This window comes from Podarcis gaigeae, assembly GCF_964106915.1.
Source record: "Podarcis gaigeae genome assembly, chromosome: 10".
Classification (NCBI taxonomy): Eukaryota; Metazoa; Chordata; class Lepidosauria; order Squamata; family Lacertidae; genus Podarcis; species Podarcis gaigeae.
This window is the reverse complement of record NC_139686.1, coordinates 49,244,191-49,268,396: the sequence shown is the minus strand read 5'-3', so window position 1 is coordinate 49,268,396 and position 24,206 is coordinate 49,244,191. Positions and strand designations below refer to the sequence as shown.

At 42.0% G+C, this 24,206-nt stretch overlaps 1 protein-coding gene and 1 long non-coding RNA gene across 6 annotated transcripts in view; one reads left to right on the top strand and one right to left on the bottom strand.

The window, feature by feature from the left end:
- The first annotated feature begins 2,046 nt into the window (after positions 1–2,046).
- LOC310825729 lies at positions 2,047–6,693 on the top strand. Its single transcript, XR_014555492.1, has 3 exons — positions 2,047–2,881; positions 3,199–6,489; positions 6,556–6,693. It is a non-coding gene; the product is annotated as an uncharacterized lncRNA (long non-coding RNA).
- An 815-nt stretch (positions 6,694–7,508) lies between these two features.
- Positions 7,509–24,206, bottom strand: part of PUS7L (pseudouridine synthase 7 like) — a 17,968-nt gene continuing 1,270 nt past the window's right edge. For 3 of the 5 annotated variants that reach the window (XM_083699185.1, XM_083699186.1, XM_083699187.1), the window contains 8 exons: positions 20,615–21,537; positions 18,345–18,504; positions 16,316–16,511; positions 15,268–15,366; positions 14,680–14,761; positions 11,166–11,443; positions 8,854–8,907; positions 7,509–7,917 (listed from right to left, as the gene is read on the bottom strand). In XM_083699185.1, coding sequence (XP_083555311.1) covers positions 7,591–7,917; positions 8,854–8,907; positions 11,166–11,443; positions 14,680–14,761; positions 15,268–15,366; positions 16,316–16,511; positions 18,345–18,504; positions 20,615–21,521 — 2,103 coding nt within the window. In that variant the 5' untranslated portion in view covers positions 21,522–21,537 and the 3' untranslated portion in view covers positions 7,509–7,590. Of the gene's footprint in view, positions 7,918–8,853; positions 8,908–11,165; positions 11,444–14,679; positions 14,762–15,267; positions 15,367–16,315; positions 16,512–18,344; positions 18,505–20,614; positions 21,538–21,802; positions 22,066–22,304; positions 22,426–24,206 lie in introns of those variants that run through there. The other 2 variants (XM_083699183.1, XM_083699184.1) reach the window with 2 other exon arrangements.

Below are 24,206 nucleotides of genomic sequence, written 5' to 3'. Positions count from 1 at the left end.
GCTTCGAGAACACTGTCCAACCAACTTTGTAACCAGAGGTTCAACTGACTAGAAACTGAATCACATGCACCACAAGGCCTATGCAGTCTCAACTTAAGATGGCTCCCCGACCTGGCTTTGCACTGCAAGGTTTGCAGCAGCATGTGCAACAAAATGGCATCCAACATTCAAAAAACCCCTCAGCTTGCATTAACTATCCACACACAAGGCATGCAAGCTCCACCCCCAAGTTGTTCTTAGACTTCTTATTGTGTGAGCAACACGGCCAAGCAACACAGTTGGAGCCTCCCACCTCCCTGGCCGGCAGGAAGGGAGGGAGAGGAGCTGCTTCCTTTGAAATTTAAGGGACATCATTTAAGGGACATTTAAGGGACATCCATCAATAAGGGACAGCAGTGGGACATGGCGCTGGGATAAGGGACTGTCCCTTCAAATAAGGGACACTTGACAGCTATGGGTCTGGGTAGCCACAGTTATCTTCTTCAATGGGTTTGTTCACAACACCCTTTACAACATCTGTGCTACTGACTCTCAAACTTTGGGATCATTGACATATATAAATCTACTACAACAACAACAACACAAATCAATTTGTGTTTTGCAACTCAACTTGCGTTGGCTCGTCCCTAATTCAGTTTCATTAGTTTCTTAATTGCTGCTGAGAGCTCTGCTTAAGAAGGCTGAAGCCAGCTAGTTCTCATCAGCACCTTCTCTTGTGTCCTTGGAGCCTGATCAGCTGCAGATGGAGTCACTCCCCCTTCAGGCTGCTGTTCAACAGGCAAAGCTGACTCCTGACACCCCATTCCTGATGTAGAACTTCCCTGACACCTTCTTCACTGAAGGGGAATGGGGGGTGCTCTTTTGGGACCCGTCTCAAGTGCCAAAATGTATTCTGCTAGTCCTCCCCACCTTTGTATTGGGCATTAGAAACTACCTTTCATTCCTTGACACCAACCTGAGACGTGACATCTCTCATAGCACAGTGTGTGTGGGTGTGGGTGTGTGTAGGGCCGGATTTAGGTTTTATGAGGCCCTAAGCTACTGAAGGTAATGGGGCCCTTTATATTTCCAGCTGTCCTTTGTCAACAACAAATTGTCGCTATTTTTTGTGTTGAATATATGCTATATGGTAATTTATGGACCTAATAGGTATCTAAAGCCATTTGCACATGTTGCCATGCAATCAGTCCATGCAGAATGTAGGCACCCTATATATAGAAAGGGGCAAACCAGTGATATTTTAGGGAGCAGGCTAGCAGGTGGGGCCCATTGCTTACATCATAGGAGCCTACACAACACAAAACACTGTTGATGTATGTAGGTTTTATTTTATTTGTTTTTTATCTTTTATTTTGGAAATGTACATCCAGGTTTTTTCCCCTTTAAATTTTTTTGGGGGCCCCAAGAGAGTGGGGCCCTAAGGTATAGCTTGTTTAGCTTATATGTAAATCCGGCACAGTGTTTGTGTGTGTGTGTGTGTGTGTGTGTGTGTGTGTGTGTGTGGAGGACCAGACTACTGGCAGTGGCCCAGAGGTGACCAATGGCCATACCTGCTTTAAATTATACTGACATAACCTCCCCAAGTTCCACTTCCATTTTGTTTTCTTCTCTATTTTTTGGATCTTTTAAAGAAGCCTGCATTTTCAATATGCTTACACTATGCTAAATCACCGGAGGAAGAACTTGTATTAACTCACATTCCAGACTCAGACTAAAATACAATACAGTCAATAGAAGCATCTCTAAATATATATATTAAAAAATGGATACTCAGATGTGAATACCTCTTGCCATTTTTGAAGGGGAGGGTTGGCACGTATGTCATTCCAAATTAAGTTTTCCTAGGTTGCTCTGAATTTCTCAGATATGACCTATGAACTTGAAGTCACAAGTTATTAATGGTTTCTACAGCAAAAAGAACTGAGGAAAGAGGCCGGGGTAAGGGTGGGAAAGAGTTATTTGCTGTCTTTATTTTTGAGTACATTTTTTTTAAAATGGCCATTAAGGAAATAAGGAGTAAAGGCATAATTCATGCCTTTGCTATTATTTAAGAACAAAGCCACTTGCTAGAAATAAATCTTTCATATGCAATGAATATTATAGTCAAATAGTACCACAGGGCAGTTGTGCTCCATATTTAAATGGGCATAAAGTATCTGTTTTAAAGATGATGGAACTGCATGAATCTGAACATGTTTTATTATTGTTATTATTATTTGAATTTATATCCTGCCCTATACCCGGAGGTTACACACCAATAACATTTACTTGTTAATATTACTAATGTTATATTTATTTCATCAAGGAGATAATCATTAGCTGCATGTGCAAGTCTGGATTTGCAATCTGTATAGAAAAGGTTCGCTAGATGCAAGCTGACTGCAATGTAGTTACACTAATTTAGGATCTAGCTGTAAATTACATATACCCTTAGCCTCTGAAAATCTGTAATGTATACCATATGTCACGATCAGAGGAATAGGAAGAGCAGGGAACAGCCAAATTGAACTAAATTTATCAACATGTGCAGGAGTAATCAGAACTTCAAGCTTGAGGTTGTCAAACAGAGGTTACATTCACAGCAAGGAATGGTCTATATAGTCAGAGTTTGTGAAAACAGTACTGGGCCATAAGTGAAAAAGCAGGGAGAGATTGAAGCAGGGTTAGCCTGGAGTAGCAAATCAATGGCTTAAAGACATCTCATCAGGAGCATTTCTCTGGTGGGTTATGTTCAACTTGCAATGAGCTAAGCTGAACTTAACCCACTAGGTGGATTTATAACCAACCCTGCTGGGGTAGCTCAGTCAGTAGAGCATGAGACTCTCAATCTCAAGGTTGTCGGTTTGAGCCCCACGTTGGGCAAAAGAACAAGACAATTCAAGTTTAGGGTGGATTCATAGTTGCACAAGAATGGTGTAATAAAACAAGGAGCCAGTGTGGTGTAGTGGTTAAGAGCGGCAAACTCATAATCTGGGGAACCGGGTTCGTGTCTCCGCTCCTCCACATGTAGCTGCTGGGTGACCTTGGGCTAGTCATACTTCTCTGAAGTCTCTCAGCCCCACTCAACTCACAGAGTGTTTGTTGTGGGGGAGGAAGGGAAAGGAGAATACTAGCTGCTTTGAGACTCCTTTGGATAGTGATAAAGCAGGATATCAAATCCAAACTCCTCCTCTTCTTCTTCTTCTTCCTGCATTTCAGGTGGTTGGACTAGATCACACTTGGTCACCTTCGACACCACAACCTGGAAAGATTCTTGGACAGAGGATTCAGAAGAACTGCAAGAACCTCACACATGCATCCATTCTTCCGGCTGTTGTGCAGAAGGGAGCTGCACATATCTCCTGCTGTGAGACAATTTTATATTCCATGCAAGGAAGAACATCGTTTACATGGAGATTTCTGTGTGATTCCCAATTCACGCAAGTGAAGCCACTATCAGGCAATGATATTGTTCACACGTTATCTGTACATATGCTGAACTGTTCCTAAGAAAAAGTGTGATTTTTTTAGCTGATTTTTAGAATGACTAAGTGAAGCTGTTTCCGGAATAAAGTTATGTTTTGCTCATGCATACATGCAATCTGTCCACACAGCTGTGGTTGTGAGCACACAATGGGGAATGGAGAAGCTTGTCGACTCTAGAACATGCACCAGCGCCCGTTGAGCTTTGGCTCAGACTAGCATAGCTTCAGCATTAGTATTTCCTGATCCGAAACTCAATAATGACTGATCTGAAGCTCAAGAATTGCAACTTTCACATATCACTGCTATATGCTGAACAAGACAATTCAAGTTTAGGGTGGATTCATAGTTGCACAAGAATGGTGTAATAAAACAAGTAACAATGCCCTGGGAGATTTGCCTCATCAAGGATTAAATAGCCTAGGATTGTATATAAAACAAACAGAATTTATTTTCCAGGACTTAATGCAATATATTTTTCATCTACAAAAAATGTTGTAATTCCCAAAGAATTAAACAAAACTTCTGTAAGGCAATTCCTTTGATTGGACCAATTTCTTTTGCTGGTAAAAGGATGCAAGCTTTGTGATTTCACAGATTGGTTTCATCGGGCTGAAGAGATTGGCAATTTAAATTCTCAGATATATGAGGAATAAAGGGTGCTTTTTTATGTAACACAAATAGTGGCATACTAACTCTTTTAGCCTAACACAAATGCCTATGATAAAATCTAAACAGCATCTGTATATAGATGGTTATTGTCCAAAGGCAAATGGTCAACCATGGTTTTTTATTTGATAGTCACAAACCTACATTTCTGAAGGACCATTAAAATACAGAATGCTCCATTTCCATTCATCATCTATCGAAAACCCCTCTGACACATTGTCCAATACCGTAACTCAAATTTGGTGGGGATGTAATGGGTAAAGTCTGTGCTTCCAAAACTCACTTCTTGTTCTCAGGAAATCCTATAGCCTTTAGAAATAGAATCAGAGGCTGAACCCCATAGAATAAGATGCATCAACCTAGGAAAAATCTGAAATAATACCAACAGCATTCTACACGTCATTTAAATAAATGGCTGGCATTGCTTCCCTCCCCCATTAGTTCCTGCAAAGTTACAGCGCCACCTGCAGATGAAGCAGAATGCATGCAACTAATGTCTATACGCTGCCTTACATAATATTTTTAATCTTTTTAAAACTGGTTAAGATTCCAAATCATCCTGCTTGTGATTTGTGGCTGCATCTCCCCACCCTTTTTTTTTGGCAGGGGTTCACACACTGCACAGTGACATCCTTCCCCTCTCAGATATGCTCTAAAAACATTGGGAATACAGCTAACTGTTGTGCCTTTTAAGAACAGGGTGTGTATTCCCACTGAAAAGGTTCGCAATGAGTAGTCGTTTAAAAGGCTCATCTTTTTGGTTGCTGATTTAAGATAACTAAGGACGCTCGTAAGAGGGGGCCACAGTGTTGTTGTTGCTTCTTAAACTGTAATGGAGAATCCACTTGTGGAAATGAAGGAACTCAGTCTCCTCCCCATATAGGCGCTGATGCAGTAGGTTGAGTTAATGACTGCTGTAAGGCAAATTACGCAGTATTATTTAACTGGAGATCATGTTGTGCGAGTATGTGAACTCCATTCACTCTACTGCACTATAGCTTATATCAGAGGTGGGTGGATTTCAAGCTAGTGGGTTTTATTTTGATTTTTGCGTACAACAGCCCTAATGTCTACTAGCTGGAACCAAGTGGAAAACAGTTATTTTCATGGAATTGCATAATTAGAAGGGACCATGAGGATCATCTAGTCCAACCCCCTGCAATGCAGGAATATGCAGTTGTCCCATACAGGGGTCGAACCTGCAACAGTTGCATTATCAGCACCACAGCATTATTAGCTCTAGCCCACTGAGCTATCCAGCTCTTTGAAAGAGGGGTGAACATATACTTAGAATAAGGGGAAAGGGAACCTCAGAATACATCTCAACCCAGAAATTTCATTTTCAGTAGCAGACTTGACCTTGAAGTCCTTTAAACACAAAAACCCATTCCTGGTTTACATTATATTTTCATTCCATTATACAACAGTTTAGTATTCACATAGGCTAATATGACAGTGCAGCCTGTGTTGAAGCGTCAGAGCCTATTAATATAACACAACTGCCCACTTGGAACAATGCAATTCTCTGATGTGTCATTCTGGAGCCAGGGCCCAAAGCCTTATCTTAATAGCTGTTACTCCAGTCCATATAGGGCTTCTTCATTTACTCACACTAGAAGGATCTCAGGGCTTAGCGACAGTTTGTGGATAAACAAACACAAGGAGGTCTCTTAGGACGATATGCTGAACCGTAGTCAATTCAAACCCAACAACCCCACATGTGTTCCCTGTGCTTTATGCAAAGAGAGCTGTGTGATCTGGGGTCAAACCCAATGGCTCCATTTTCCTGACTTGCAGAAGGCGGTATTGAACTGGAAGTATAAAGGAAGGGCAGAGCAGGCAATGGAGTGAGGGGAGCAAAGACCTTAGATATGGATGGAAGAACCAAAGACCTAAAAAAGAGAAAGAGAAGAGAAACAAGCAGCTGAGGAAAAGAGGAGCCAAAGGAAAGGGGGCTGTGGACAGGAAGGAGAGTGTGGTTTTGACAGGATGCAGCAGCAAGACAGACTAGGGAACTTAAGTCCAAAAGGCAGAGGGTCAGGAGGACAATATGCTCCTACCTAATGATGCTATGTCAGAAGGTAGCGCTGAGTGACCACTGCATTTCCACCCCCATCGTTCTGCCAGGACACTGAGGTCCAGCTCTGGGGGCCTTCTGGTGGTTCCCTCACTGCGAGAAGCCAAGTTACAGGGAACCAGGCAAGAAGGCCTTCTTGGTGGTGGCCCCCGCCCTGTGGAACGCTCTCCCATCAGATGTCAAGGAAATAAACAACTATCTGACTTTTAGAAGGCATCTGGAGGCAGCCCTGTTTAGGGAAGTTTTTAAGGTTTGATATTTTATTGTGTTTTTAATATTCTGTTGGGAGCTGCCCAGTGTGGCTGGGGAAACCTAGTCAGATGGGCGGGGTATAAATAATAAGTTAGTCTTATTCTTATTATTTACCATGCAGGATTTGTCTACGGCACTTCAAATAATTTTCCTAGCACTACGATGCAATGGCTGGGACAGAATAAGTTCAGAGTTAGTATCATCAACTTGCAGGTGACACACACAGTTCTGTTCGGGGCCGTCTTACCCATAGGTGCTAGGGGTGTGGGGCACCCGGGCGCCGGACTCTCAGGGGTGCCAGGCTGAAAGTCCAGGGCCTGAGAGTTGAGTTCGGGGAAGCGCTTGCTCATCGGTCGGAGCGCCGTGACGGGCTCTTCTGCTGTGGGTGGCTCTGCACCGCAAGTTGGGGGGCAACCGAGCCAGCGAGACACTGAGGCAGCCGTCTGGCTCTGCCCTCCTGTGCGCCTGGGACTGGGGGGAGCGCCAGGCAGATCTTTGCACCCCGGCGCCGCATATGCTTAAGACAGCCCTGGTTCTGTTTTTCATTCCATTTTGTTATCTGCACTTTCACCCTGCTCTTCGGCCCCAAACAAGTCCCAAGACCAGGCTGCCATAATGGCCAATAAAAACAAAGCGATTAAAAGCAGAGTGGAGCGGGGGGCGGGGGGAGAATCAGTGTTAAAAGAACACTGAAAGCCAGATTTCGAAAATCAGGCACGTACGGTTTTCACCCAGTGCCAAAGAGCAATTGGAAAGCTCCAGAGAGTTGCATGAAATGCAGGGCCTGTGTTATGAATACCTGGATGCAGGCTAGGTGAGCAATAACAAGCTGAAACATAATGTGTGGACAAGACAAAGAATTAGACGCTGGTCCAATTTAGGAGCACAGGGATGTTGGGTTTACCTGTTTGGGAAGCATAAGGCTGACAGCTTGGCTGTACTCCTGCACTGTCTTGTTACAGTAGATCCAAGGTGGGATGATTTGGTCCAATACATTTTGCAGCCTGAGGAGCAGCCCCCACCTCCCCCAAGCCAAGGTGCAGCACCATTTCTTTTCTACGCAGCCCCATGCCATTTTTATTGAGCATGCCATATTTATACACAGCAAAGCTCTGCCTTTTCTTTTTCTTTTAAAGATTGCACTTCATTATTTCCCCCAAACAAACAGTTGCGTAACACGAAGGATCGAGCCAAAACGACACCGAAAGAGAAGTTTCGGGATCTTTGGGGGAAATGTCCCCAGTTCCCACCGGTTCTTCGCCGCTTTTTAAGAAACTGTACGACAGATCGCGCGGATACTTCAGGAGATGTCGGTAGCACCCAGGCACATTCAGCTGTAATGAAGGAAGCCTGAACTGGTGCATCTGCAACCCATCACGGGCAAGTCTTTTGTGATACCACTCCCCGACTTTGTTAGTGGGATAGCGGACATTGTAGCCAGCCATTGGGATAATCACCTTTGGGAAGAAAAAAGTAAGGTGAGCGTATCTGTGGAAGGGAAGCAGGCTTGCATAAAAGCACATGTATACATGCCCAGGAACACGGGTGGTGCTGTGGGTTAAACCACAGAGCCTAGGATTGCCGATCAGAAGGTCGGCGGTTCGAATCCCCGTGACGGGGTAGGCTCCCATTGCTCGGTCCCTGCTCCTGCCCACCTAGCAGTTCAAAAGCACGTCAAAGTGCAAGTAGATAATTAGGTACCACTCCGGCGGGAAGGTACACAGCATTTCCATGCGCTGCTCTGGTTTGCCAGAAGTGGCTTAGTTATGCTGGCCACATGACCCGGAAGTTGTCTGCGGACAAATGCCTGCTCCCTTGGCCTATAGAACGAGATGAGCGCACAACCCCAGAGTCGGTCACGACTGGACCTAATGGTCAGGGATCCCTTCACCTTTACCTTTATACATGCCCAGGAGATGTCAGAACAAAGGAACACAGAGGAATTGTTGGTTACGGGGCGAGGGGAATGGAGGAAGGGTGGCAGCGAGAGAACCCTGCAAAATACACACAGATCTGGATTTTTGGTTTGGGCTGGCATTTCATTCTATAGTCATACCTTGCATCTTGAATGCCTTGGCTCCCAAACAAATCAGCTCCCAAACAATCGGAACCCGGAAGTGAGTGTTCCAGTTTTCAAACGATTTTGGAAGCCGAACGTCCGGCGTGGTTTCCGATTGGCTGCAGGAGCTTCCTGCAGCCAATCAGAAGCCACGCTTTGGTTTCTGAACGTTTTGGAAGTCAAACGGATTTCTGGAACGGATTCTGTTCGACTTCCAAGGTACAACTGTATTTATATTTTCCAGTGATCAAGCTATGCCTGTAACTTACAAGTATAGGTCATAAGCCTAGTGCTCCTTTAATACTTTAAAGAAATGCATTTTCCCAAAACGTACCTGATTTATTGCATATTCATTGGCCTCTTCTTCTGCAGCTGTTACTACATGGACCTGGTATAAAAAAATGGGGGAAAGTATGTAACATGTTTTTATTGACTTATTCCAGACATTTCTATTACCACCCTTCAAATAATTCCCAGGCCAGTTTGCAATGCAGTATTGAAGGTTAAAAACATAAATGCAGGGATTCAGGCTGCAATCCTAACCCCAGTTACCAGGCAGTAAGCCCCAGCGGGTCTTGCTCAGAGTAGACATGGCTAGGCTAGGCTTGTACTGTTAGAGCTCAACTAGTAAAGGGAAGGAAGAGACTGTGTTAGCCATCAAGATATAGCTGCTTCAATCCTACTGGTTCCCCAAGAGGGAACAGATGCCCAAAAAACTGTCTGGTCTTTAGATCTGATATTAGATTTAGGGCTATTTTGGGATATTAACTGGCATGCTCACTTCATTTTTTGTGATATATTTCAAAAGAAAAATGAATTGTTGATCTGTTAGTGCTGCAGCGATGCTATCATTTTGATGGCAATTTTGATTATGCACAATGGTTGTTGAATTATTGTATTCATAGGGTTGCTTCTTATAAACTGCTTTCAGCACAACATGTGAAAAATACAGTCTATAAACAGGCTAAGGATGGATCTACACACAGGAAAAAATGCTATAAATAAGTCAGAAATTAAATCGTTATAAAAAAGGGGGAATCACTACGGACAATTGCACAGAATTTATTTTACCCTCTGTCGCCACCTGGTGTTGCATATTTATAATGAATTCAATACGGTATTTCCATACTAAGTTAAAGGTAAAGGGACCCTTGACAATTAAGTCCAGTTGTGAACGACTCTGGGGTTGCGGTGCTCATCTCACTTTACAGGCCAAGGGAGCTGGTGTTTGTCCGCTTCCGCTGACAGTTTTTCCAGGAGATGTGGCCAGCATGACTAAGCCGCTTCTGGTGAAACCAGAGCAGCGCATGGAAACGCCGTTTACCTTCCCGCCAGAGTGGTACCTATTTATCTACTTGCACTGGTGTGCTTTCGAACTGCTAGGTTGGCAGGAGCTGGGACTGAACAACAGGAGCTCACCCTGTCGCAGGGATTTGAACCACTGACCATTCAATCAGCAAGCCCAAGCGGCACAGTGTTTTAACCCATAGGAGCTTCTCTTGAGTGGAATTTCACTACTTGGACATTGCCACTGGTGAGAGGCAGTGGAATTTCTGTAGAATGCGAAGCAATCATATACCAACTGTATGCCTACAATGCAGTTCTATGCACGCTTACTCAGAATTCAATTCCATTGATTCAATGGAGCTTACTTTCAGGTGAACTGGTATAAGATTGCAACCCTCACCATCCTTTAAGAGAAAACATTTCCAAGTTATTTATTGCAAAGGCAAATGGTTGGCTTCAACCAACACAAAATTAGAAACAACTGTTTGACTTGGCTGTGTACTTATCCCATTTGTAATCACAGAAAACACCACTTTAAATGGTAAAGAATGTGAAATTAATGTTAGCCATGCTGAAATAACTTCATGATTAAAGACTACATGGGCTTCCAACTGGATGACGTCTTTTGATTTTTATTTTTCTGAAATAGCATTTTGAATAATCCAGAGTTTATTTTATGTTTTTAACCTATCTAAATATCTTTGCCCTGCCTTTCAGCCCAGGTGAAATATAGCTGTGTTAACTGGGCAGTGCTGATTCTTCTGAGATGCCATCCACATACAATTTCATTGGCTCCCTAGCCATTATTTTTGAGAAGATCCAATTAAACTAAGCAAAAACAACAACAACAAAACCAAACCAAATACACGGTTCTAGTCCACATGATAGGGATGAGTTTGAAAGCAAGCTGGTAGTATCTACAGAAGACATTATGCACATGGATAAAGGTTTTTATTGGTTTATTATTATTTTTTGCAGAAAACAAATATAATTATAGGTTGTTCTGATTGATAAGGGGGTATGTTACCTGAACTTGCACCATCAATTTATTAAACATGTTGACATCATGAATTGATATCCATTCATCTTATTCCAAAAGGAGCACTATCCCATTTCATGCATGCAACATCCTGGGCCACATTATAGTTCACACAAAAAAGGCTTGGTTCTCATAAACATGCATAGCAAAATAATCTATATCTGACTGGTTCTGCCAAACCAGACTGCACCTTTTGTAAACACAGCATGTTTATTTATGGAGTACCAGGAAGATGAAAGGCCTCGTTCGAATTTTAATGAAATTTAACAGACCCAGAGAGGATCAGATTTGCTATCCGTGCCTTTCAAGCTCCTGTTTACCTTGTCATTCAGCGAACAGCTTTCAGAACGTGTTGCCAAAAAGATGAGGTCGCCAGCCACAACTCTTGTACCGTAGATCTTAATCCGGTACGAAGCGGCTTCGTTCCAAATCTTACTGCAATATGCATGGACGTAAAAAATACGCATGGAGTGAGGAATACTGAGCCACCCTCGTGCACATCCCTCGTGATTTATACCATAGCGATTCAAGGCACGCAGTAGCATCGTCTCTCTGACTTTGAAGTCAGGCAGCATTGCGAGAGTACCTTTGGCGTCCTCTGAAAAACAGAGAAAACTGATCGTGAGCTTCTACACATTCTGCTTCTATGGTCCACCTTCATAGCACAACTTCTGTTTCTCCTCCACATATCATATGAGAAGCAGTGGGTGTTTGAAAGGTGCTGGTTGCTTCTTTTGCCCACTGATTTCCCCCCTTTTGAGTCCTCTCCACCACGTCCATTATGCTCTGTGTTTGTTCCCGGTTGAGATTGTGCCCTCTTGGCTTCGCAAAGATGCTTAGACTACCAAGATTCAAGGAGCCCCCACTCTAAGCTGTCGGATTTATTCATTCATTGGTTTGAAAAAAGCCTGAAAGGATCCCTTTTAAAAGCAAAGGAGGCTAATGTGCAGATTTGCTCTCCACTTTTCATTGTTAAAAATAGCACTTTTGGGGCAGATAAATATTTATCTCAACTACTATGATGATGATGATGATGATGATGATGATTGATGATGATTTTTTACTTGTTTCATTTCCTCCCCCCCCCCCCCCGTCCCAGTTTACTTAACAACGACAACAACAATTTATTATTTCTACCCCATTCATCTGGCTGGGTTTCCCCAAACACTCTGGCAGGCTCCCAACAGAATATTAAAAACACAATAAATACATCAAACATTAAAAACTTCCCTAAACAGGGCTGCCTTCAGACCTTTTCTAAAAGTCAGATAGTTGTTTATTTCCTCGACATCTGATGGGAGAGAGTTCCACAGAGGCGGCACCACTACCGAGAAGGCCCTCTGCCTGGTTCCCTGTAAACTCACTTCTCGCAGTGAGGGAACTGCCAGAAGACCCTCGGAGCTGGACCTCAGTGTCCGGGCTGAGAGGAGGGGGTGGAGATGCTTCTTCAAGTATACTAGGCCGAGGCTGTTTAGGGCTTTAAACAGGCATAGGCAAACTCAGCCCTCCAGAAGTTTTGGGACTACAACTCCCATCATCCCTATCTAACAAAACCAGTGGTCAGGGACTTTGAATTGTGCCAACACTTTGTATTGTGCTCGGAAACGTACTGGGAGACAATGTAGGTCTTTCAGGACCAGTGTTATGTGGTCTCAGCGGCCACTCCCAGTCACCAGTCTACCTGCCTTGCTCTAGACGAACCATAAGTTGTACCCAAGGTTTGTTCCTGGCTTGCTGTTCATGGTTGTCTGGGGAAGACAAACTATGAGCCTGGGTTTGGACACAATACTAACATAAAACCATGGCTTAGCTTCAGGAGACCAAGGTGAGAAGCAAAGCGGCCATGATTTCTGCTGCAGCTACGTGCATGCAGATGCATTAGCTTAGCCATGGTTTGGCTTAGTGTCACGTACAAACTGGCTCACTGTTTCCTTTCCACTTTCTGCACCATTTCTTCCTGCAACTTCTTATCTTCTTATCCCCACCTTGGCAATTTCAGGTGATCTGGGATCACAAGGGAATAGGGTATCATCCTGGCACTATGCAGCCCATGTGATTTGACTACATCACGGCATCGTTAAGGACAAGCGAAGTCAATGGAAACTGAGAGCCAGAGAAGGCAGTGAGAATGAAAAGAGTTGCATTTCCATAAGGAAAGCAGGAAAATCATTAAGAAAAAGAAGTGCTCTTTTTGGCATGGGTGGTAACATTTGTGGGAAAAGAGGGAGTACTTCAGATTTCAAACTTAGAGAAAACTAATATTTCTGTTTCCAATTCGTCACCCACACACACCCCTTAATTCCTCTAACCAAGGAATGTTAGGTAAACGTGCTTTTGCTTCAAGTAAGTAATGCTTAGAGAGTCCACTCTTCTGAATGTGTTAGAGGCAAGGGGAATACTAAATGTGTCCATCAACTCAGCTCAAAGGGGGAAATTATGTATCAAAAAATAAAAAAAGTTTTTCCTTATTTTGCTTGATTTTCATCACTGAAGAACAGCATCATTACAGCAGAATCTGAAACATCATTTTCAGAAAACCCCTTTCCCAGAAAAAAACAGCAACACTCGCACCTGCAGATGCTATCAGACACGGCCATTCCCCTCAGTTACTCACTTCCTTTCTGCTAACCTCCTAACATGGGCAAATGTATAATCTTGTGAGGAGAGGGGGTCCTTTCTGCAAATAGTGCCCCCCCCATTAAAAAGGTGCTGAAAATGATGTAATGCTGTGGTATATATTCTGCAGCTCACTGCTCAATTAGGTGATGATTACTTCCCTTTTTCTATGCAGCTCTTCAGGGCATGGGAAAGCAATTAATTCCTGGCTGTCTGAAGAAAAGGTTAGTTACATCACTGAAGCAGCCAACTCTCTAAGGAGCTCCAGTTACACTGAGAGCGACAAAGAAAAGCCCTGTGGAAGAAAGGGCAATATGGAATGGAAACTTTGCAGCAAACGTTCAGAAATGAAAGCAAGTGTTTAAAATTAGAGGAGAGATTTTCGTGGGCAAAGACCTAAGGTGGGTCGCTGAAGGGTGACAGTAATTGCCGCAGTCACATAAAAGGGCACCATGCCCATATAATAGCTTGTCAAAACAACTAAGCCATATCTTGTCATTGTAGTTCTACTACTTGCACTTGTATTTTTAAATAAATAAATAAGGTCTGGTGGAGACAGATGTGGAAGATGTGCTAACTCAAGACATGGGCCAAGTACTGTGTAATTTAACCCATTGTTCTCAACGCAGAGCAGAAAAAGGCACACACACTGCCCTCCAAGGAACTTCAAGCATCAAACAAAGACTTTCCTATTTCAACAGGCATTCTGAGGGAATTTTCAGCCTTTAAATAAATGAATTGAATTGTTCTTATTCCTTGTACGCTTTAAATACAGTCATACCTTGCTTGTCGAATGCCCTGGAACTCATACATTTTGGCTCTTGAACGTTGCAAACCCGGAAGTGATTGTTCCGGTTTGCAAACGTTCTTTAGGAACCTGAATGTCCAATGGGGTTTCTGCGGCTTCCGATTGGCTGCAGGAGTTTCCTGCAGCCAATCAGAAGCCGCGATTTGGTTTTCAAATGTTTTGGAAGTATACATTATGAAATTCTGAATATATACATTATGAAATTCTGAATATTAAGCAGTATATCAATATCTTTAAAAAAGCAAATACTGAGAACCTTTTAAGATACACATACACACGCGAGTGCATAACTATTTACCCACTTCCTCTGATTTTAATATTGCTTCTGTTAATAAACCCAAACTATTTTTCCTCACTACGCAGCAAGGTTTTCTTCCTGCGATATGTTTCATAGGAGATGGCATATTTACCGGTCTGAAGGAAGTATTTCTTCGCTTTATTTACAGGATCATCTGAATCTTCTGGCGTGAAAAACAATTTCACCGCTTTGACCTTTAAGGCAAGTAAACGCAAATGACATGTTGCTCTGTGTGTTCTTAAAAGTTTATTATGTTAGTACCAGCTTTGATTCCGAATGACTGGACTTTTACAAGGGCAATCTATGTCCAAATGTGGCACACACTAAGTCCTCATGGGCTGTTTGTGGTTTCTTCCCCTCCCACTTTGCATTTTCTAAAGATTTTTATGTACTTCTGCAAACCTTGGGAGTCCCCCTATGTCTGCACAGTGGGTGCTGTTTTGGCTACATAAGGAACAACACTCACAGTGTAAACAATGGAAATTGAGGGAATGATAATCCAATTTTTAAAAAAGAGCCTGCTCTCTCACACACCGCCATAAAGCTCACTGAGTGACCGTGGGCCAGTGCATCTCTTTCAGACTAACCTAGCTCACAAAACTGTTGCAATGTTAGAATAGGGAAGGAGAACTTAGTGTGACCCCACCCCAATAGCTCTTAGGAGGAAGGGAAGTATAAAATTATATATGTATGTGTGTACCAGTTCTTCATTCAGCAAAGCCAATCCAATTTGATCTGTCTGTATAGTCTGCCTTTGTCCAAATCGCTGAGGTCCATAGAAATTTATAAAACCATTTTTCTGCAAAGCAGAATATGAAAAGTTAAACAAAGAATCGTAGCATTTTAGCATTAGAAGGGACCTAGGTGGCTGTGTAGCCCAACCCCATGTTCAATACAAGAAGCTTGCAACTACACCTGATCATTTTGCATCGGCTTGAATACCTCCAGTGAAGGAGACCATCGGCTCTTACTGTTAGGAAGTTTCTGCTAAGGTTTCGCTGGAATCTGCTTCCCTGCAATTTCTTTCCCTGGGCTCTAGGTCCTGCTATCTGGAGCAACAGAGAAGAAGTCTGCTCCATCCTATTTATTACTATTCGTTTTCTTACATTTATATATCACCTTTTCCTTCTATATCTACAGTTCCCAGGTGGTTTCCCATCCAAACACTGACCAGATCCATTGCTGCTTAGTTTCAGAAAGATGGTGGCCCCATGTGCCTTCTGGCCATTACTCTGAGACAGCCCTTCAGATATCTGAAGAAAACAAATCATGGTCCTCTTTAACCTTCTCCAGCCTTCAACCATTCCTCATAGGGCTTGTTCTCTAGACCACTTGGCTACCCCTCTCTGGATATACTCCAATTTATCAATATCCTTCTTCAAATGTAGCACTCAGTGTTCCCCCAATGCAGAATAGCATGGAACTATTACTTCTTGTGATGTTGTTGTTGTTACTATTACTACTACTACAGTAGTTTATTTCCCACCCTTCATCCTAAGGTTCTGGGGCAGATTACGACTATTAAAACACAACATTAATATTAATATACAGTGTTACACAGTATTAAACACAGTTTAGACTTACAAAAATTAGGTGGATCCAAAAATACACACCTCAGGTGCCCAAAGCTAAGGCAAAGAGGTGCATCTTTAGCTTGCAATGCTGATCGGGACACTATGTAGTATTTTAAAATCACAGAGGCATGGAAAGCTAGAGGCAGCATCTTTTGAAATGTACTACTGCTTTACCTTGACGTTCTCAGTTGCTTCATATACTCTCTCCTTTAGGCTCGCAGAACAGTCATTGCTTTTAAGTTTTAAATCTCTTACAATTATATCAAAATGGTTTCCTTGCAATTGACCAAGTCTCAGCGGCTGACTGGCAGAGTGTACATTAGACACACCAATTCCTTTTTTCCCAATGGTGTTTCCAAGTTCTTTCAATCTGCAGAAAGGAAACATTGGAAATGCAATGTCATTTTCTAGACGCTGAATATTTTAACAAAGAAGCAGTTTTCAAAAAATGAGCTTCCTATAGCATTTTATTGGCAATGGTTTTGCTGGGGGAAGGGGAAAGCATGCCCTTGCTTGGACCTTCCAACTTTTGATATTTCGTTGCTACCACTTAACACTGCTGAAAAATACGCATTAGCAGAAATTCTGCAATAATGTGCTCTCAGCCCCACAATGTGCTAAGATTGTGGCCTGATTTTTGCAGGAGGAAGGCTAAACAAAATGTACTTAGTGATAAAAGCATTGCACGCACACCTTGCCACTTTTTAATGTGCATACCATATGTGTCCATATGAAGACCACCCAGACAATCAATTTTTAGAGTGCTAATATTGTACATGTATTACCCAGCTCATGATAAGTGCATAGGAGCAGGCAAAGCATGGGCGTAGTCAGGGAGCAGGCTGTGTGTGGTGGTCGAAACTACAGAACTCCATTTGGTTTCTCTCCCTGTTGTCATTCCTATGCCGCTTGAAAATATTCCTGTTTTTGCTCTTTGGGCTGATTCTACTACCTATTTTTGTCTCTCAGCTCAAACTGTGTTTTTAATTGTGGTTGTATATTTGCACAGTCGTATCCTACTTTCCCATTTTTAATTTTTGCAAAATGTCCTGGACAACTAACAACCACAAAGAAGTAAAAACAACCAGTGTGCAGATTATTGGAAATGAGAGAATAAGACTTTCTCAAGCTGTGGAAGACAAGCTAAAGAAGACACTGTATTCAAGTTCTGTTTGTTTATTTGTTCACTATATAGGGACATGCATTGTAAGCAATATGCATGATGACTAAATAAAAGTAGTGCAACTGATACATAGAAAGGTATCCTTGCACCGAGGAATAAGAATTTAACCAAGACTGGCAGGCAAAGTTGGGGAGTGAGAACAGCGTAGTATTCAATAAAAAAGTATAAGCAGAAATGGCTTAAAAAGGGAGGGCTAACTAGTAACAGACTCTACAAAATACTTTTGCAAGAGAGAGGAAAAAAGGGACTTAATCGACATTGCATTTTCAATGTGTTGCCCCAATCTCACACACAATTCTGTGGCAGTTCTACTTGGAAAAACATTTCTTGGCTTGAATGGGGATTTCATGTGTGTTAGAAGTAAAAGATTAAATGAACACTTCAAGGTCAGATATTTGAACTGTCAGCTGTGTTTTCAATTACAAGCATGTACATTACACACCCAAGGAGAGAAATGGTCCTGCGAGTTTATTTTTGTAAGGCCGACAAGGAAAGAGTCATTATGCTTTAGAGAGCGTTGCAGACAAAGTTTCCCTTTGATGAACAACAGATTCTTGGGGATCAGAACGATGAGAATGCAAGTGAAAGGTTCAGCCGATTAACCGTGAAAATTGCTTTAAGACAAGTAACATTACACCATTTTGCTACATATGCAGCTGTAGAAATAAACACCCAGATCAACATGTTTCTCATGTACTAAATGAGCAACGCTTTGAAAAGAAAGGAAATTATTTCTATCTTAATGGTACTCAAGAACACAGCTTATTAATCAAGAGTCCAGAGAGCCGGACAGAAAAGTTGGGAAGTTCACATTTGGCTCCTGGGTTCCTACCCCTGCTCTAGATGCAAAGCATACCAAAGGACTTTTAACTTTATGTATTGCTTCAAGTGTTAAGAACTCAAAACAAAATGGAACTCCTTTCTAACCAGCAAAATTAAATACTAGATCTGAATTTAAAAAGAGAGCTAGAGTCTAATTCAAACCATGATGTTAAAGTGCAACCACAAATCTCTCATTACCTTTCAAGCGTCACCTTCTTCACAACCATAGCTTGGTACGTAATGGCCTTCTTGTCTTTAATGCCTGCGTAACTGAAGTCTGAAGGGAGCACGCCAAGTTCAGCAGACAAGAAGCTAATGGCTTCAAGCGTCTCCAGGTTCTCTTTCCGGAGAGTAAAAGCTGAAACCACATTATTGCAGAGTCAGTGGACCCAAGTGGATGGCGTTGCTCAGAAAACATGAATGGTGTCCTCCCCAAATGACTGAGCTAATGGAAGATCTGTTGATAGGACAGTGTAGGCATCGGCTAAGCAATTGAGAAAAATCGGTTATTTACTTATTAATCCTTGTTCTATGGAAATCAGTAAAACTAAGCTGGAGTAGAAATACCCTGTTTGAAGCAATTTCTAAATGTTAGCAGATGCAGTATCAAAGTTATTGCTGCTGTCTGTAGGTAACCAGGGTGGATAAAAATCATTTTTTAAAAAACTTTTTTTTTAAAAAAATGATTTTTTAAAATTTAAATCACTTTTTAAATTTAAATTGGATTTTGAAAATAAAATGCTTTTGGAGGAAAAATCTTTCTAAAGATAGTTTCCTTTTCAAGTTACATTATAGTAAAAGGCTATTCATCAGGAAATAAGGATTTGTTTTAAGTTTTTCATGTTTGCTAAAACTCAGTCTGGGTTTTTTTAAAAAATAAAAAAAATATTAAACCACATCAGTTAACAAACATGGATACATATGGATACATGGATACATAATGTTATTGTTTTAGTTAAATAAATTGTTTAAATTGTTATTAAGGAAATGATTATTTTTCTCCTTCCAACGAAGTGCAGCAGAAATGCTGTCCAAATATAAATAGGTAACTTATTAAACCTCACAATAATTTCATAATTACCTGTCTAGGTATTTCTAATAGTATAGCCAAATCAGTAATTTCTGATATAATTGTAAAGACTACTCTGAAAATTTATTATTCCTAAAATGAAACCTTCATCTGGTTGTAAATATTAAGATTATACCAGCAAGAATGAGTCTTTCTGTAAAAAAAAAGAAAGATTTCAATCAAGTCTTACTGACTAGTGATTTAAATCGATTTGATTTAAATCAAATCCACCCTGTAGGTAACCATAGCTCACGTAAACTAGTAACATATTTTACTCTATGCTACACAGCAATTACTTGCAGAAATGATATTCTTGCCTGTGCATCACTGGTTCTACCTAGTGCCCTCCCAATGCTGATAGACTACAACTCTCATCAGTTCCAGCCTGGCTCACATGCAACATTAAACCATAATTTAAAACAAACCATAGTTTAATAAAAACAAGGACTTTGCTCCTCTCCCAGTTCACGACTTTGCCACTAGGGGGCGGAAGCAAGCCAGGAACAAGCAGGTTTGATTTCTTGTGGCATGTGAACCTGGGCTCATCGTTTGTTTTCCTCCAAACAAACCTACAAGCTGAAGCCGAGACGTCTGAGGCAAACATGAGCCCACTCGATTCCTGGTTGTACACATCACAACAAACCAAACTCTGGCTTGTTTCCTCCCCGATGCAGCACAGTCAGGCGTAAGGGAGGAGCAAAGTGCTTGTTAAACCATAGTTTATTTTAAACAATGGTTTAACCTTAAGAGTGAACCATCTTATTGTGACGTGGCTCTTTTTAACAAGTGCTGACTTCATTCAAGCAAGGCTGATCTTACACCTTAATTTACACTGTCTTACACTGACATTTACTATTGTTGTACTGTGTATTTTGGGTCTATGGACTGCAATAAAGCTGTCTGTGTGTGACTTCATTCATGTAGATTTCATTAAGACAGTGATATAGGTAAAGGGTAAAGGGACTCCTGACCATTAGGTCCAGTCGTGACCGACTCTGGGGTTGCGGCGCTCATCTCACTTTATTGGCTGAGGGAGCCAGCGTACAGCTTCTGGGTCATGTGGCCAGCATGACTAAGCCGCTTCTGGCGAACCAGAGCAGCGCACAGAAACGCAGTTTACCTTCCTGCTGGAGTGGTACCTATTTATCTACTTGCACTTTGACATGCTTCCGAACTGCTAGGTTGGCAGGAGCTGGGACTGAGCAATGGGAACTCACCCTGTTGCGGGGATTCGAACCGCCGACCTTCTGATCGGCAAGCCCTAGGCTCTGTGGTTTAAACCACAGCGCCACCTGTGTCCCATTAGACAGTGATACGTTAGTCTATTATGGGTTGGTAGATTTTCAAAGGACATATAAACCCCTCCAAGGAAGTGACAAAATTGTTGTTGCATACTTACCTGTGTAAATTTCTTTTCCCATCCCACTGTCAACAGCAGCCCTTTTCCTTGAACCACTTTTCTCACGAAATCTTACTATAATGGCCACCTTTTGTTGAGCGTCGGTGAAAGACTTGGTTTCCACAAGCTTCCCAAATTTTTTACTGATAAAGTGGTGAACCATCTTCCGGTGTTCCTTATCTCCATCCGGTCTGAAAGCAAACTTTGATTGTTCTAGTTTGGCATCTAAAAATTTCATAAAGCCACATGCTTCCTCTTCAGACACCAGCTGGCAAAGATCTTGGTAGTCCTGATTTGCCTTTACAATAATTTCGCCACATTTTGTCACCGTGGCTAAGAAAGGGTATTCCTGTCTGATGGCACCATGCAAGCTGGCTCGATTCTTCTTGTCAAGGACTCGACCAAGAGAAAATTCATCTGGAGGAACCCCTAGTTCAGATTTAGATTCCCACATGTCTTTCACACGGCAAGCAAACTGACCGAGTTGCTCCCTTAAGGGCTTATCTAATAAGGAGTCCAGGGTAACAGCTTTGGCAAGGTGGTTTTCAGGTACATTATCAGATTTATATTCTTCACTTTCTTCAGCAGAGAAAGAAGGACATTCTGGGGAACAGTGAACATCATCATCATCCCGAATGTTGCAATATTCCTCATCTGTGCACAGTTCTGGACGACTCAGTCTCAGCTTTTTGGGATCCTGTTGACAGAACCCAGCTTGTTCCGACAAGCTCTCACAGGATTTATTAGGAGAATCTGCTGTGATCTCATTAACTAACTGCCCAAATGCATTAATTTCTGTTACTACAAAGTCCTTTGGGAAGGTTTTTAAGCTGCCACAGAAGCCAATGTGATCATTCACGTAAGTGCAAGAGTGGAATGCCACTGCCCTGTCAGAATCTTCTTCCATTCCAAAATTATACAGCCTGGAAAAATGAAGAAAAGATGGAGCCAAGTCTTAGAAAATCATACACAATCACTCTCTGTTAACTTAAATTTGGAGGAAGTAGCTTATATCGCTTTTCTTTCTTTCTTTACACAAATCAGCACAATTTTAACATCTGTATGCTGTACAAAGGCCAAAATCTTAAGCACATAACATTTTCAAAGGATGGTCGAATAAACAGGATCTTTTCTTTAGCACTGAAGACTTAGTATTCGTGCTCACTGTTGCCCTCTGCTGCAACATACCCATAATTCAGTGAGTATATAATGAATGGATAGAAGGAAGTGCTTTGAGCAGGGTCAACAGCTTGGGGCAACTGCTGATGGGCCAGGATCTCAGCAGGCCCCATTAGTTCTGTAGCAGTATCACCTCCTCCCTAGACAGCAGGTCCCCCAGAGAAGATGCTGCCCCTTTTGCCTGCAAAAGGAGACATAAATGAGTTGCAATTGCATGGAACAGCTACCACTGTCTTCCATTGCTCACTTGCTATCTCACTTGCTATTGTGGAAAGGACTGGGTCCATCACGCTGTGCCGAGAGTAGAGGTGAACAGGCAGGGAAGCTTCTGCCTCCTCTTTCCTCTTGCCTTCTCTCTTTGGGTGAAATGCTGGGAGCAGAGCTAGACTGGGCCTACACAGAACTGGCCAGAGAGAAAAGAGAGCAGTACTCTTCCCACTCCTTTGCTCCCTTTAGACATTTAAAGCACACTGCTTCTCACAAAGAATCCTGGGAACTGTATTTTACCCACCATGAAGCCAAAATCCCTAGCATCCGTAACTCCAGGTTGGTACCTTTCATGCAGCTCAGTTGGTAGAGCATGAGACTGATAATGTCAGGGCCATGGGTTCGAGCCCCCCATTGGGCAAAATATTCCTGCATTGCATATCCTATGCCCTTTTAAAATGTGGCTCTACATGGAATTGGCAGAAATGACCGACAGAATCCGAGACCTGGGAGATGAGCAAATGGAAGAGGATTGGAAGAAATTTAAAGACTACTTGCAAAAATATTGCAAAATGTTTGAATGTTAAAATGATGCAGGATATAAAGATATTACAGCATTAGTGGCATAGCTGAAAGAAGTATGTAAAAATGTTTTATAAGAAATAAGGGTGAAAGACTTAGAATAACATTATGTCAAACTTAAATTATGTTAAACTTAAATAATGTTATAAGGGGGAAAATTGGAGGCATAATAGTTGAAAGGTATAATACAGAATAAGATTTGAAAAAGGGTAAGGCACTGCTGAATATGATTGTGTAAAAAGGGAACACAGAAAAGGGAGATGTGAGGAAGTCAGGAAGGAAGGATATGAAAATAATAAGTAAGAAACTGGATTTATATATCTTTTTAAAGTCTTTTTTTCTTCTATTTTTTATGTTTTGTATGGCATTTTTTGTTTTTATTTGATTGTGATAATGCTTTTTCTTTCTTTTTCTTCTCTCTTGGTTTGATTGTGAAGTTTGTTCTTCTGTTTAAAATTCCAATAAACATCTTTTTTTAAAAAAAAATGTGGCTCTTTATTTTGCGTGGGGAAGGGGGTGTTATTGGGTTGTTATTTTTATTACATATGTTGTGGTTTTATATTTTGATTTTGTTCTGTGAACTGCCCTGAGACCTCTGGGTATAGGGTGGTGTATAAATTCAATCCACAACAACAACAACAACATCCTTGTGCTGCCTTCCAAATCTATGATTCTATGTTTCCCCAGTAGTGATGTATGGAAGTGAGAGCTGGACCATAAAGAAGGCTGATTGTCGAAGAATTGATGCTTTCGAATTATGGTGCTGGAGGAGACTCTTGAGAGTCCCATGGACTGCAAGAAGATCAAACCTATCCATTCTGAAGGAACAGATAGGTAGCCGTGTTGGTCTGCCATAGTCAAAACCAAAAAAAATTCCTTCCAGTAGCACCTTAAAGACCAACTAAGTTAGTTCTTGGTATGAGCTTTCGTGTGCATGCAGTGTGTATCTGAAGAAGTGTGCATGCACACGAAAGCTCATACCAAGAACTAACTTAGTTGGTCTTTAAGGTGCTACTGGAAGGAATTTTTTTTTATTCTGAAGGAAATCAGCCCTGAGTGCTCACTGGAAGGACAGATCGTGAAGCTGAGGCTCCAATACTTTGGCCACCTCATGAGAAGAGAAGACTCCCTGGAAAAGACACTGATGTTGGTAAAGATGGAGGGCACAAGGAGAAGGGGACGACAAAGGACAAGATGGTTGGACAATGTTCTTGAAACTACGAACATGAGTTTGACCAAACAGAAGTGCCTGGCGGACATGACTAAACGACTAAACAACAACAAATGATCTCACCGTGATGAAGCCACACCCACATTACTTCTCTCTCTCTGAGAAAGAGAGAGAGAAGGGGGTTCAGCGATCCTTGCAAGAGCAGCCCCATTCACTACGGTTGCAGGAAGTTGCCGCTTGTTGCTTCCTATTGCTAGCCAGGCTCTACTTCAGTTGTGGGCTAATGCGTAGACCTCCAAATGCTACTGGAGAGCAGCTCGCATCACCCCTGGGCATTAGCCACACTGGCTGGGATTTGCAGCAAGAGAACATCTGGAGGACCACGTGTCTCCTTGATCTTAAGTTCTCTCTATCTTGCAGGCAGAAGCTCCCAGGTTCAATCCAGGTAGGGCT